The 13,205-nt window shown below is 56.7% G+C and overlaps 1 protein-coding gene across 3 annotated transcripts in view; it reads left to right on the top strand.

Moving 5' to 3' along the window:
• The window catches only part of CDH22 (cadherin 22), an 89,664-nt gene extending 77,303 nt beyond the window's left edge, over positions 1-12,361 (top strand). For 2 of the 3 annotated variants that reach the window (XM_063349865.1, XM_063349867.1), the window contains exons 11-12: positions 5,747-5,998; positions 7,776-10,995. In XM_063349865.1, coding sequence (XP_063205935.1) covers positions 5,747-5,998; positions 7,776-8,314 — 791 coding nt within the window. In that variant the 3' untranslated portion in view covers positions 8,315-10,995. The other variant, XR_010073032.1, reaches the window with a different exon arrangement.
• Positions 12,362-13,205: the final 844 nt, after the last annotated feature.

Below are 13,205 nucleotides of genomic sequence, written 5' to 3'. Positions count from 1 at the left end.
ATGCAGAGCTGCCCCGGCTCTGACGCTCTGGGTCAGAGCTACAAGAGCAAAAGGTGACCCTTGCAGGAGACCTGAATTATAGCTGGTTTGCAGGAGTCAGGCTTTTGGAAACAGCGCCATTTCCTACTGGTATCTCTCTCTTCTTGCTTTTGTTCTGTCCAAGGGAGCGCTCAAGCACTTCCTAATTCATCAGACAAGGAATAAATGTCACGTGTGGTAACGACAACCCCAATCCAGAAGGAAGATGCCCAGCAAATGAAGTGCCTAAAGGAAGAGATAGAATTGGAAAAGCTGACCTCACCCAGGTCCAATTGGTGCCATTCCAAAGGCATTCACCGTCCTCTGCCTCCTAACTCACCTTTTGCTGGGTCTTTCTGGCCTGAGAAAATTGATTACAGAAGGATCAAAGGCAATTAAAGCCTGAAACCATGTTCTCCAAGAAATGCTAATTGTGTTGGAAGGGATGGTAGAAAGCATCCAAGCCCAGAAACCTGGAAGGGGTGCTAGATAATCTGGAGCGACACATGGAGCTACTGACTCCAGAGCTCAAGGGCTAGGCGAGCAGATGTCTGAACTCTCTGCAGGTCTCATTAAGAGCATGTAATGGGTGATAGAAGATCTGAAACTCATAACAATCAAAAGCAAAATGTTAGGATTTGAGGATTGCCTCAGGATAGAGGAAGCCTCTCCAGCCCCACAGGGATGCCGTTCTCAGCACGAGCAGCGCGGATGCTGATCTGATGGCGGGGGGAGGGGTGAAAAAGAGCACCAAGTCTTCGGGGGGGCTGAGCACAAGGTCAATGAACAGCAGTGGTGCTGTGGCCTGGCACCCAGAGAACTTGGGAGAAGGAAGAGGCAAAAGGGAAAAATGGGATTATTCTTCTACCAGCTGCGCCTGCCTGTGGCTGGAGCGGACTCTGCTCCTTTTGGGCAGCTCCAGTGGCAGCATGGCCATGGGGTCCAGCCAGGAGCCATCTACACCTCCCCGGAGCTGGCGTGCCCGGGCACCGGAGCTGCAGAACAACTGCCGGAGAAGGGGAAGGCAGATGCTCGTGTGGCCTCGGGAGTGTGGGAGAGGACAGGGATATCAAAACCCAAACTGGAGGTAGCTCGCTCCCTTCTGCTCTCCTAGCGCTGTTCAAGATTGAGTTATGAGAAGGATTTATTTGTTCTGTCTTTGAAGCTGCCAAGAGCCTCTTTGGAGAGGGAGTCGGAGAGACTTAATTATTTTCTTATTCCTAGTGATGTTACGCTACCACCAGAGCATATTGTGTTCCAAAACTTTCCTCTTAGAGCAGTATTGACTGGTCCCTGCAGACACTCAACCCACCTTGGTTTCTGCCTCGTCTGGTGACTTGCTCCTCAAGCAGACAGAGGTGCCATCTCCTGTCTGTCACACGAGCTGGCATGACACGACACGGGATAACATCACTGAGGGGTCGGGGAGAGGGTGGCATAGGAAACATGCAGAGGAGATGACAGTTTGTGTAGCAAGATGGCTTGGGGCTTCAGGGAACACACGGTGCAACCCTTAGAGCGGTGTGACCGTAGCACAGAGGACTATGCAGGGGCTTAGTCTGGGCAGGACTGGGCAGGAAAACCTAAGCATGGAGATACAAACTCAACTGTGCAGGAAAGCTGGATTAACGTCTGCTCAAATTTCAGTACCACCTCCTGGGAAATGTTGCTCCTTAACCTCGTGACCCCAAAAATGGATTTAGCAGGAAGCTGCTGCAGAGGAAGAGGCATGGGAGGCTGCAGGGCCCGGCCCGCGTGGCTTTTCTTTGCACCGACTTGGGCTGTGCCGATACAAACACACCTACGCCAAGCCACGCATCCTGAAGCAACTGCCTTGGGTCAGCTGCATGTAAAGAAACAGCTGTACCGAGAGAAATTACATCATTTTGTAGGAAGTTGCTTTGGATGCGTTTTCCCAGATCTGGGCAAAAATTTTCTTCACTTCTATTGTCAAATAGACTACATTGCATGGCAGCAGCACTGCTTTTTCTGGAGTATCTCAGAAGGGAACACAGAAGTCTGGAAGTAACAGGGGTGTAAGAGCAGCCCAGGATGTTGGGGAGCCGTGGGGGCAGCAGGGAGGGGGCTGGAGCCTGGAAGGGGCTGGAGTCTGCCCGAGGGGGGTCTGGCTCTCCAGCCCCCGCGAAAAACGTTGTAGGTGTAGACATGACATTTCTGTGGATCTCCCTCCTGTAGAAAGTGCTCGTGTCATCTTGTTTGGGAGAGAAAGTGTAGTTTTGTGATGTTTGAAATAGCGTTTTGCAGTAGGGATTTTTTGTATCTCTCCGTAGCGCCGAGTTTGGGGTTACAGAGCGAGACCTCAGCCCCTTCCTGAGCTGAGGGTTCTCAGAGCAGAGCTGTCTGTCGTGCTGCTGACAGATTTAGGTACTGGCTGCTTTATTTTGACTTTGCGGGTTCAGCAGTGAAAATACTTCTCCTTCCTGTACGGGGAGGTGAGGGGGCTCAGCGCTGCGACGTGCTGCCTGAGCAGCCTCCGCTGAGCCGGGGTTAGTGGCCACCTCCCTGCGACTTGGACGTGTGTTTCCCCTTGATTTCTAGAGACTGTTTCTAAAAATACAGCGTGCCTTGCGGCAGGTCCCTAACAGGAGCTGGAGCTGGCTGTAAACAGGAGGGTGTCACCAGCCTTCTGCTGTATTTCCCGGGGGGCGAGGAGCTGGTGCTGCACCTGCTGAGAGAGCTCCCAAGCACAGCGGTTCGTCAGGCCTGGGCCAGAGACGGGCTGAGCAGCACCTGGAGGAACAGGGCTGTGCACGGGCATCCTCCGAGCCAGGATCCGACCACGAGCTCAGGCCGGTTACTCAACTGGTGTGATGGTGCCAGCGGAGGCGACCTTCCTGGGCTGATGGCCAGAGCCTTGGGGGTGCTCACAGCAAGTGGGTCTGTCCCATTTGTCCTGTGGCTTCCTCTCCACTGCATCCAGATGCCCGAGGCTTATGTTTAGCTGGGCTAGCTAGGAGTTAGTCCTGGCCTCTTGCTGAGATGGTGCCATTAACGTTATTTATATCTCCCTGCTATGCTGCAGCAAGCTGAGGGAGCAGCACCAAATGAGATCTTGTTACCTTTGTGCAAATGATTAGCATAACAATATTATTTTTTTTCCTAGCTCATCCTTGGTAGGCAATAGGCAGCTTCTCTGCTGCCAGCAGCCTGCTGCACTTGCTTCATCCTCTGTGCGTCCCGGGGGGCTGGTGCTCCCCTGCTCCTCCTGGCAGCTCTGCCGAATTCCTCTGCGCTGGGGCCACGTCCTGCTCCAGGAGTCTCCGCGGCGGTGGCAGATGTCCTGCAGGACCAGGTGTCTGCCCAGGCAGAGGGTCGGTGGTCCCTGCCTCGCCTACAGAGAAGCCGGGCAATGCGTGAGGGGGCAGAAAGATGGTGCTCTCTGCTGTGGGCGATCCCCTCCATGGGCTGCCAGCGCTGCAGCACTCGGGTCACGTCTGGCTCGAAGCACGGGTTGGTGCTGGGCGCTGCAGCCTTGCAGGAGGAGTGCTGGCATTGCATGCAGTATCTCCCTTCCAGGGCAAACCGTCCCCAGATCAACTCGCACGAGCATTTGCCTTACTGCCGTCTTCTGCTCTGTGCTCCTGAGGATGTTGCCTGCCTGAAGTCTGCTGCTGCGAGCAGGGATGAGTGAGGTTACCTGGAAAATTCCCTTAATGGATAAAAGATGCTACATACAAAGGAAGATGTTCTTTTTCTAGTGACCTGCAGCACAGTTCTGTGTGCACGAATAAGATCTGGTTTTGAATATCGCCCTTGTGGCATTCAGCGCAGCCTCCACCTGTTGGCTGGTGTGGTCTTCTCTCCAGAGTCCTTGCCTTTTCCCCCCTGAGCTCTTCAAGGCAGACCTGTGCTCTCAGCTGAACTGGAAGAGATGACTTTCTCCCTGTCTCCTTTATGCTGGAATCCCAGCTCTCCCCAGCTAGGGCGCCAAAGGCTCCGCTCTCCCCAGCCACAGGGCCGTATTCTGGCAACGCAGAAAACTCTGGTGGGCTGAGTCCAGAAACCTAATGAGAGGAAGCAGCACTCTGGTATCTGAGTGCTGTTCTGGGCACAAGCCCGAGCACTGTTTCTGGGCACGGACAGCCCATCTTCCTCGCTCTCGTTGCACCTAGCCATGCTCGGCTCCAGCACACGCTGGGTGGGCTTCACCTCTGCACCTTCATGTCGGCGTGGGGGACACAGATTGCCCCAGCTCCTCTTCCAGACTGCCCTGAAGCAGAGACCAGCCTTGCCCTCACGTGGCCTTTGCTGGGGTCGGTTACAGCACTCATGAGGTCCGTGCCTCTGCCGTTTGTACTGGCAGAGCTGGGCGAGGGCTCAGCACTGGGATCCTGGCACACTCTGCCCAAAACACGTTGCCCCCAGCCCTGAGCAGCCCGGGTGGAGATGGGCTCTGTGCTCTGCTCTGTCCCGGCTGCTGCATGGTGCCTCCGGGATCTGCCACGCATCCCGTCTGGCTGGTGGATCGTCCCCATCCCTCGGCTCGGCGTGTGCCGGCCCCCCTGCCCTGCTCTTGGCTCATCTCCTGTCCCCGCCGTGCCCCGAGTGCTCCCATGCAGCACCCGATCCATACGGCAATTTCCGCGGTGGCAGGCAGCCCGAGAGCCAGAATTAGAATAGATGTCTTTTCCGATCGAAGAGCTGATTGATACAGAAAGGGGCCAGTCCAGCATAAATCAGGTGCAATAAGGAGAGAGTCTGTAGACAGCAGCACCCTGCTGTGAGCGGGCCAATCTACGTTTTATTAGATAAAGACTGCAGACAGTCGGCAGCGACTTCTGACATCTGGCCGCAATAGTTGAGCTACTGTTCAATCCCTTCCCGGCTCTGCTGCTGGCTGGCAGGGAGCAGCACGCACGAGCAGGGAGCCGAGCTGATTTCCAGTCCCTGTTCCTACCCTCCCTCCTCCGGGTCGCCTGGGCACAGCTGCTGCTTGGGTTCGTCTCTGGCGCCGGGGCCCTGGAGGGGCCCATGAAGTGGCCGTGTTAATGGGATCGTAATGGGTTATGCTGTGCCGGCTGAGCCCCTGAAACAGCAGGGTTAGAGCAGATGGGAAGGAGGATGGCTGGCTGGGCTGGGAGGTTTGGAAGGAGATCTGCTTGCTCCTTCAGAAGTTACAAAGGATCCTGGGGGTATTTGGCTCTCTGGCTGAGGCAGGACCCTTCACCCGTGGCTCTCGGGTTTGGAAGCAGTAACTGCTCTTGCAGGTTCAGTGCCACGTGCAGACCCCCGTCCGCTCCGGTCTCCATTCAGCAATTCATTTTTATTCTGATTCCTGCTCTGTGCCGCTCTCAGAGGGTCTTCTGGAAGGTTTTTTCCCCTCTCTCTGCTCCGACTTCGTTGTTTGTCTGCACAGATCAGACACTCACATGCCGTTGCTCCTGTGTTGGGTTCTCCATGCCCTGGGCATGCTGGCAGGGGACACACCGGGCTGGCCCCAAGGTGCCCAGCAAAGGGGAATGTGCTAGCACGTAGTGGGCCCCTCCAGGCACTCGGGCTGCTGAGGGGCTGCGGTGCAGGGGAGCCACGAGCTGAGTCCCTGCTCCCCTGTGACGGAGAGGAGGGAGGCCCCATCCCCTCTTTGGGCAGTGGCTGGAGTTGGCGCACGATCAACCCCAGTTTGTCTTGAGTGCGGAGGAGCTCAGGGCGAGTCCTGCTGGTTGTGCTGTGGGAGTGACTTTGCTGTGGGTTTACTTGTTCCCTGCAGACAACACGGCTGCAGTGCACACACAGAGGATGGGCTTCAATCGCCAGGAGCAGGATGTGTACTTGCTCCCCATTTTGGTGGTGGACAGTGGCCCCCCGGCCCTCAGCAGCACGGGGACTCTGACCATCCGCATCTGCGGCTGTGACAGCAACGGGGCCATCCAGTCCTGCAACAGCACAGCCTACGTCATGTCAGCCACGCTGAGCCCCGGTGCCCTCATCGCGCTGCTGGTGTGCATCCTCATCCTGGTCGGTGAGTGTCCGCCTGTCCCCTGGCCTCCTCCCGTCCTGTCCCTTCTCCTCTCCATCCAGCATCACACCAGCGAGCGCAGGCCATTGCTGTGGGCATGGTGAAGGCTCCTTTGCCACCTCTCCTTTTCTCCTCTCCATCCCGCATCACACCAGCGAGCACAGGCAGTTGCTGTGGGCATGGTGAAGGCTCCTTTGCCACATCTCTCCTTGCTGGTAGCTGCAGCGTGCAGGGCAAGAATCATAGAATGGTTTGGGTTGGAAGGGACCTTAAAGATCCTCTAGTTCCAACCCCTGCCCTGGGCAGGGAGACCTCCCACTAGACCAGGTTGCTCAGAGCCCCATCCAGCCTGGTCTTGAATGCTTCCAGTGATGGGGCATCCACAGCTGCTCTGGGCAACCTGGGCCAGTGTCTCACCACCCTCACAGTAAAGAATTTCTTCCTGATATCCAATCTAAATCTACCCTCTTTCAGTTTATAACCGTTACCCCTCATCTTATCACTACGCTCTCTCATAAAGAGCCCCTCCCCATCTCTCCTATAGGCCCCCTTTAAGGACTGGAAGGGGCTATAATGTCTCCCCAGAGCCTTGCCCCCTGCCAGTGGGGGACCATCAGGCAAGCTCTCACGTTTGCCCCAGCTCCCCTGCGCAGGGCTCAGCAGGGCAGCCAGAGCAGGGCTCCCTCTGCGCAGGCCGGGGGGAGCTGCTGCCCGGCGGAGGCTGGAGAGCTGCTGGCTTGCTCCCTGCCTCGCTGGGCAGGAGCCGAGAGCTGCTTGCAGGCTGCCGTGCCGTACCCACGGCAGACGGGGTACGAGTGCATCCCAGCACGGTGGCCAAGGACAGCAAGTGTGGGGCGTGCAGTTGCGCTCTTACCTCGGCGTGCGGGGAGGGTCAGGGTTGGAGTGTGGATGCTCGCAAACCAGAGCACTGCCCAGGTCGGAACCTGCGCCCTGGGAATGCTGCTGGCTGCCACTGACACGCTGGCACAAGCTTGTGTTTGGGCCATCACGGCACGGTGTGAAGGCGCAGGGGAGGCGTGGGCTTCTGTGCTGGTGGGAAAGGGCTCTGAGAGAGGGGCGTTGCAGTGCCCTGAGGTTTAGCATAGGGCAGTTGATGGATGCTGCTGCTGAAAGCCCTCCGGCATCGGTGCGGGCTCTCAGCTGGCTCCTGAGGGCTGTCCGGACACCTGCGGAAGCCAGCGCCTTGTTGAGTGAAGTCTCCTCTCCTTGGCTCCCCATCTCCTGCTGTGTCTCCGTTTAGAAAACCCTTTCCCACAGGGTGCACTTTACACTGGTTTCATTTTCCAACGCAGTGCAAACAAATTTCTGCCTAATTGCCCAAACGAATAAAGTGCACATCGGTGCTTTAAAGGTGATGGGATGAATGGATGATGATCCAGGACGCATCTGCGGCTCGTTGCTCAGGCTCTGTGCCATCTGCTCCACATTCACTCTCCCAACATTTGGCTGCTGCTGCGATTCATGCACCCCCTTTTCCCACTCATCTTCTGCAGAATCCATCGTTTGTCTGTCCAGCCATGCCTTCATCCATCCGTCCCTCCTGTCTCAGCTGTCGCGCTGCATGGGAAAGGAAGCTCCTGGTCCGTACTGGAGCCCGGGCAAACCTCTGTGACACAGCACAGATGCTGTTTGGTGGCTGATAGGAACCAGCTGATACACCGGGGGTCTCGGCTGCTGGGCTCCCCGTGCCTCTGCGCCCGCTGCCGAGCACCGGCCGTCCTTGCCCCTGCGCCCATCTGACCATCTCTTCCTTTCCCAGTGCTGGTCCTTCTGATCCTCACGCTGAAGCGACACCACAAAAGCCACCTGACGTCCGAGGATGACGAGGACATGAGGGACAATGTCATCAAATACAATGACGAAGGGGGTGGCGAGCAGGACACAGAGGCCTACGACATGTCAGCCCTGCGCAGCCTCTATGACTTCAGTGAGATCAAAGGTGGCGACGGAGGCGGGGGGCCAGGGGAGGGGGTCCCCAGCGGAAACCCGGCCTCCGAGCTCCATGCCCTCCCACAGTGGGTGCAGAGCCCAGACCTGGACTTCTCCGTGTTCAGAGACTATATCTGCAAGAAGGTGGAGCAGGCGGACGAGGACCTCTCCGTGCCACCCTACGACTCTTTCCAGACCTACGCCTTCGAGGGCTCGGACTCCCCCGTGCCCTCCCTGAGCTCCATCAACACCTGGTCCAGCGGCTCGGAGCAGGACTTCTCCTACCTGGGGGTCTGGGGGCCGCGTTTCCGGCAGCTGGCAGCGCTCTACGCGGGGCGCAGGGGCGAGGAGGACAGCGAGGAGTCCTAGCCATCCCGCCAACCCCTCACAAGGCTCCTGGCGCCTCCTGGACCGGGGCTGTGTGCCACAGGTGCCACGCTGGGACAGCGTGTGCCTCCAGCTGGGCTCGGTGGCCGCCAGAGAGGGTCTGCGCTGCGGAGACAGGGAGCACTGGGTGACACGCTCCTCGGCAGCTTCCTCCTGTTCGGGGCACCTCTGCACCCCCACGGTGAGGCCAGGGTGCCCAAAGGAGCCACTGTGCCCATCGTCATCTCCTTAATACCAGTTTCCATTAAAGCACTACACATTAGTTTAAGAAAGAGAAAATCTAATTCAAGAGAATTTGGATGGGGATTCTCCCCCACGAATTATCATTTAAATAGATCTGTTCAGTGAGCCCAGTTCAGGAGAGGAAGAGCAAACCTGGAGCCTTTTGTCGTCTAAATTGGTTTTGTCACTTGAGTCAGAGCATTTGAAGTGCTTTGATTTCTTTAAGAGCTTTCCTTGCAGAGGGAAACAAGCTTTTAACTTCTGTTCAGCTTTTTCCCCCTTAGGTTTGCTTGCTCTTTGGAGTCCTCCTTCTCTCTGCACGTGGGCTCCTCGGCGGCATCGGAGGGAGCGTGGGGCGCTGGGGATGCGCCTGCTGGATGCGGGCTCCGGGCTCACAGCCCGCACGGAGCGACGGCTGCACTAGAGTTCACTTCAAACCACACTTCACCTCTAAGCTGCAATTGCTTCACCTCTCAGTTCTTAGACCTTTCTTGGGGTTATCAGAGATGCTTGTGATTTGAAGGGGCTCTCCCTGCACAGCGGGGGTCATCTGTGAGGTCCTGATGTGCCCCGTGGCCCTGGTGATGGATGGGGACGTCCCACCCGCTGCCAAGGCACGGTGCTGTGGCCGGAGTCATGGAGCAGCCGCGGTACTGGAGAGCATTGTCAGAGGGGTGCGGAGTGGCATTCCCTGTGGCGGCTCTGCCAGCCCCTCGGGGCAGGCTGGGCCTGGGTCTGCAGTGCCCTCAGCCGAGCTCTAGCTTCCCACCAAATGTCACGGGCTGCGCAGGGCAGAAGGCAGGACATCAGCATACCCTGGCCTTGAGTGATGGGGGAGACCTGCGTCCCGGCTAGAGGACCGTGCTGCAGGGCACGAGAGAACCACAGCCCCCTGGTTTGGAGAGATAATTCCTGCTTACACCCAGCTGTGACAGCAAAGCATCACCATCGGCAGTAGAAAAGCCATCCCCAGGACAGGTCCATGAGGCCAGATCCTGCTGGCACTGCTGTGCAGGCTGGGCAGTGGGTCTGGGACACCTCAGGGTTACCCCAGCTGTCCCCACCCCGGCACAGCGCCCTGCAAGAAACCTGCGCAAGCTCCCGCAGCGGGGCCACCTTTCCGTGAAACCTCTGGTTTCGAGAGGCAGGTCAGGAGGAGGCCGGCGGGATGTGCCATTGCTCCTCGGGCTGCTGATGCTGCTGGAGGTAAGCGCTGGGTGCCCCGTGCCTTTCCAGCCTGCTGCCATCCCCCGGGGTAAATTGAGCAGCACTTCGAGCAACACCCCTGGGCAGCTTCTCAGGCCGTGCTGGCTTGTGCAGCTACTTATCTGTTCCTGTTGGAAAAAAAAAAAATCAATTATATCATTGATAGGTAACTAATAAGGTCTCCCAAGGCCTGACACATCCTGGGCTTGTCATTGGGTTTGTCCTTTTAGTTTAGCCACAGACAGTCTTTTCTATCCTCGGAGAAGGTTTAAATGTAAATGTACACGCGTGTTCATTTTCCACTGTGTTTTGCTTCCCGGCTGCTGGCGTTGGTCCTTTGTCTGCAGCACGAGACCTGACAGCGGAGAAGGGCAGGACGCGTCTTTGCCACGGCTCCTGCCCCGGGCTGCTCCTGCCCGCTGCCGCCACGTCCACCCACGCAGGAGCCGCAGCTCGGCTTTCGTGCTGGGACCGGGAGCTGCTCGCTTCTCAGGGTCTCTCCGGTCTCCCCCCGCAAAAAAGGAGGTGGCAGGCATCCCGCTGCTGGCACCCGCACCCCGGCGTGCTGCTGGTTCACTGTGATGATGCTGGGAAGGCAGCGGGGCCAACAGGCTGCTTCACGCTGGCCCTCGAGTGCCGACTCCGGCCACTCCACCTCAGGCAGGTGAGGCCCTGAACCCCAGAGCAGGAGAATGGAGAAAGCCCTCTCTTTCCTCAGGAACGTGTTCGTGTTTTCCCTCCGGGCTGAAGAGCTGTGCCCTCGCCCCTCCGGAGCTGGCCCTTCCTCTAGCAAAAGTGTTGTGCAATAGCAGGGCTCTGTCCGTAGGAGATGGGGTCTGACAGGGTACATGTTTAGCAACCCTCCCACCAGGTTATTCTCCATCCCTGACCAGCCAGTCCTCCCCAACGCGCATGCACGCACACTTGCGTTTTAATTTCTATCCCACGTGTAAATACGGGAGGAGCGCGGATGCCGAGCGAGCCGGCTGCTCCACGCGGTGCTGCCCCGCACTCCCTGCCTGCCTGCACTGGGCAGGAGGAGCTGGCGGCTGCCACCGTGTCTGATGGAGTCACTTTGGTTTCCTTTCTCTACCCAAATGAAATTAGGAGGTTGATTTCCTCACCCCTGTTATTTTTTCAAGGTCTTTCTAGGACCTGGGAATAAATTATTTCCTTGTCGTCTAGCCTGAGTCTTATTTGCTTATTTTTGTCTTGTTTTGTTTCCTCATATTGCACTGTCAGCAAGGTCCCACCTGTGCCTCCCCGGAGGAGCCAGCCAGCCAGGTTTTGTCCCACCGACAGGATGGTCCATGGCACAGCCTGGGGCAGTGTCTTTCCTGCCAGGAGCCGGCAACCAAACCGCCTGCCTCCCGCAGCAAGGTCCCACCAGCAGGACGCTGCTTCTCTGGCTTCTCAGAACCATAGAAACAGAGAGTCGCCTAGGTTGGAAGGGCCCTTTCAGATCATCGAGTCCAACCATCAATCTGTCACTGACAAAAACCATCATTAAACCATGTCGCTAAGCACTACGTCTACCTGTCTTTTAAATACCTCCAGGGACGATAATTCCACCACTTTCCTGGTTCCTGATTTTCATGGAAATGCTCATCAGAAAAAGCTTCTTCAAGAGAAGGGTCAGTTATTCTGGCTGACTTTGAAGGAAATGATGGGGGAAAAAAATGCCTGTGGCTTTCTCCATCTCTTCAGGAGGAGAAAGTCGGGTTGTGCTTTGAGTGGTATGAGGTGCTGGGTGTGTGGTCCAGGCTGGCTGTGGTGCCTCCTGGCCATGTCTGCTCCCAGCAGGAGACACCCCAGCACCGGGGCCCGGGGTCTGAGCCCCCACGGCTGGGCTAAGGCTCCCCAGTGTTGTCCCACAAGCACTGGTCCCCGTGGGAGAGCACCAGCAGCTCGTCCTGCGAGGGGAGGGGGTCATCATTCCTTCATCCTGCAGGACAACAGCAGGAAGAAGAAGAGGCAAACTGCACACCAAGCAACAACAGAAAGTCCGATGATGCATCTTCGTGATCTTCCTGTTTCAGCCAACAGAGTTCCTTAGTGTTCCTTAAAAAGTGCTTCTTCAGTGTGGTTCTCTTGAAGTCACCAACAGCCTCGTAGCTGACCGGGTGATCACTCACAAGCTCCCATCCATGGACCTCTTCCCAGCTTCAATACAGCTGGGCATTGTCAGTGGGTTTTGTGACCATGACCCGTCCTCACGTTGGCAATGGCGTGTATTACGGCAGTGTTCAGTTATTGGCTGCAGCAAAAAAATCTCCTTCATATTCAGTTTTAATACTGAAACGTTGCAAATAAATGACACTCTAGCCTGACCGCAGATAAATCAATTGCTGGTGGGTTTCTTGATGGCGAGGGACTGAGGAGGGAGCAATGTGTTAATGGAAAACAAGCGTGAACCTCCCTGAGCCCAAGAATCCTGGTCAAGGCACGCAGCCGCGTACGCTCCGGCAGGTGGTGGCTGGATGCGGTGACAGCAGCTGGCCAGCACAGAGAGAGGGGGACACACGCTAAACTCTGTGGTGGCATCAGTGTAGGTCAGCAGATAGCACAGGCAGAATTTAAACCTCTCCATAAAGTGACAGTCATTTAAATAGCATCTTGCAGTCCTCGCTCCGAAAAAGGCTTATTGATCCCCGAGGTCTTTAAACGTTTCCGTATCCTTCACCATCCCCGTGCCTCCGCTCCCACCCTGCTCCCTCGATTATTCACTAAATGTTATGGAAGAAGCATCTGGTGACCTTTGACGGCAGCAGTTAGTGGGATGCTGTAACAGAAGGAAGGAGTCTTGAGGCCGGAGGGTTTTTCAGGCGCGCAAGGTTTGCTGCCAGACCCCAATGTACGCGCAGCTTTTCTTGTCACAGTTGCAGCGAGCGCCTCTATAGCTGCCAGCCTCGAGGAGGCCTTTTTGCAAGCATCATCGTTAATTGCCCCAAAACAACACGTGTCTCAGCAGCGCACTCACAGCTGTATGCTCCGGCAGTTCCGGAGACATCAGCCCCTTGCTGTTGGCAGAGGTTCTGATGGTTGCTGTGTGTTTGCACCCTGGGTTTTCAGCTCAGGACCTTGGCAACAAGGGCTCACGCGTTCCAGCTGCGGCCAGCACGGACATGTGCTGGCTCCACACATTTCCCTGGCTCCTGCTCTCCAACTCGGGCATGCAAACAAGGAGCCCAGCTACCTTGGGAGTCCGGGGATCAGGTGAGCTGGATTGTCCTGGGAACTCCCCATCGGCAGAGGAAGCACCTGCAGTTAATGTGCTCCTAACGAAGGAGGTAACAAGTGCCTGGCATTGAGTGTGATGAGCCCAGGCCGTGCAGAAGGATTTGCTTCTTGATATTGTGGAGGAATGGAGAGAGCTCAAAGCGACAAATTGCCAGCCAGAACCAGACCCTTAACTACAAAAGAGGAGGATTATTGAGAGCTCTGA

Source organism: Chroicocephalus ridibundus, chromosome 12 (genome assembly GCF_963924245.1).
Source record: "Chroicocephalus ridibundus chromosome 12, bChrRid1.1, whole genome shotgun sequence".
NCBI lineage: Eukaryota > Metazoa > Chordata > Aves > Charadriiformes > Laridae > Chroicocephalus > Chroicocephalus ridibundus.
Note: the sequence above shows the minus strand (reverse complement) of the source record. Positions and strands in the feature narration are given on the sequence as shown.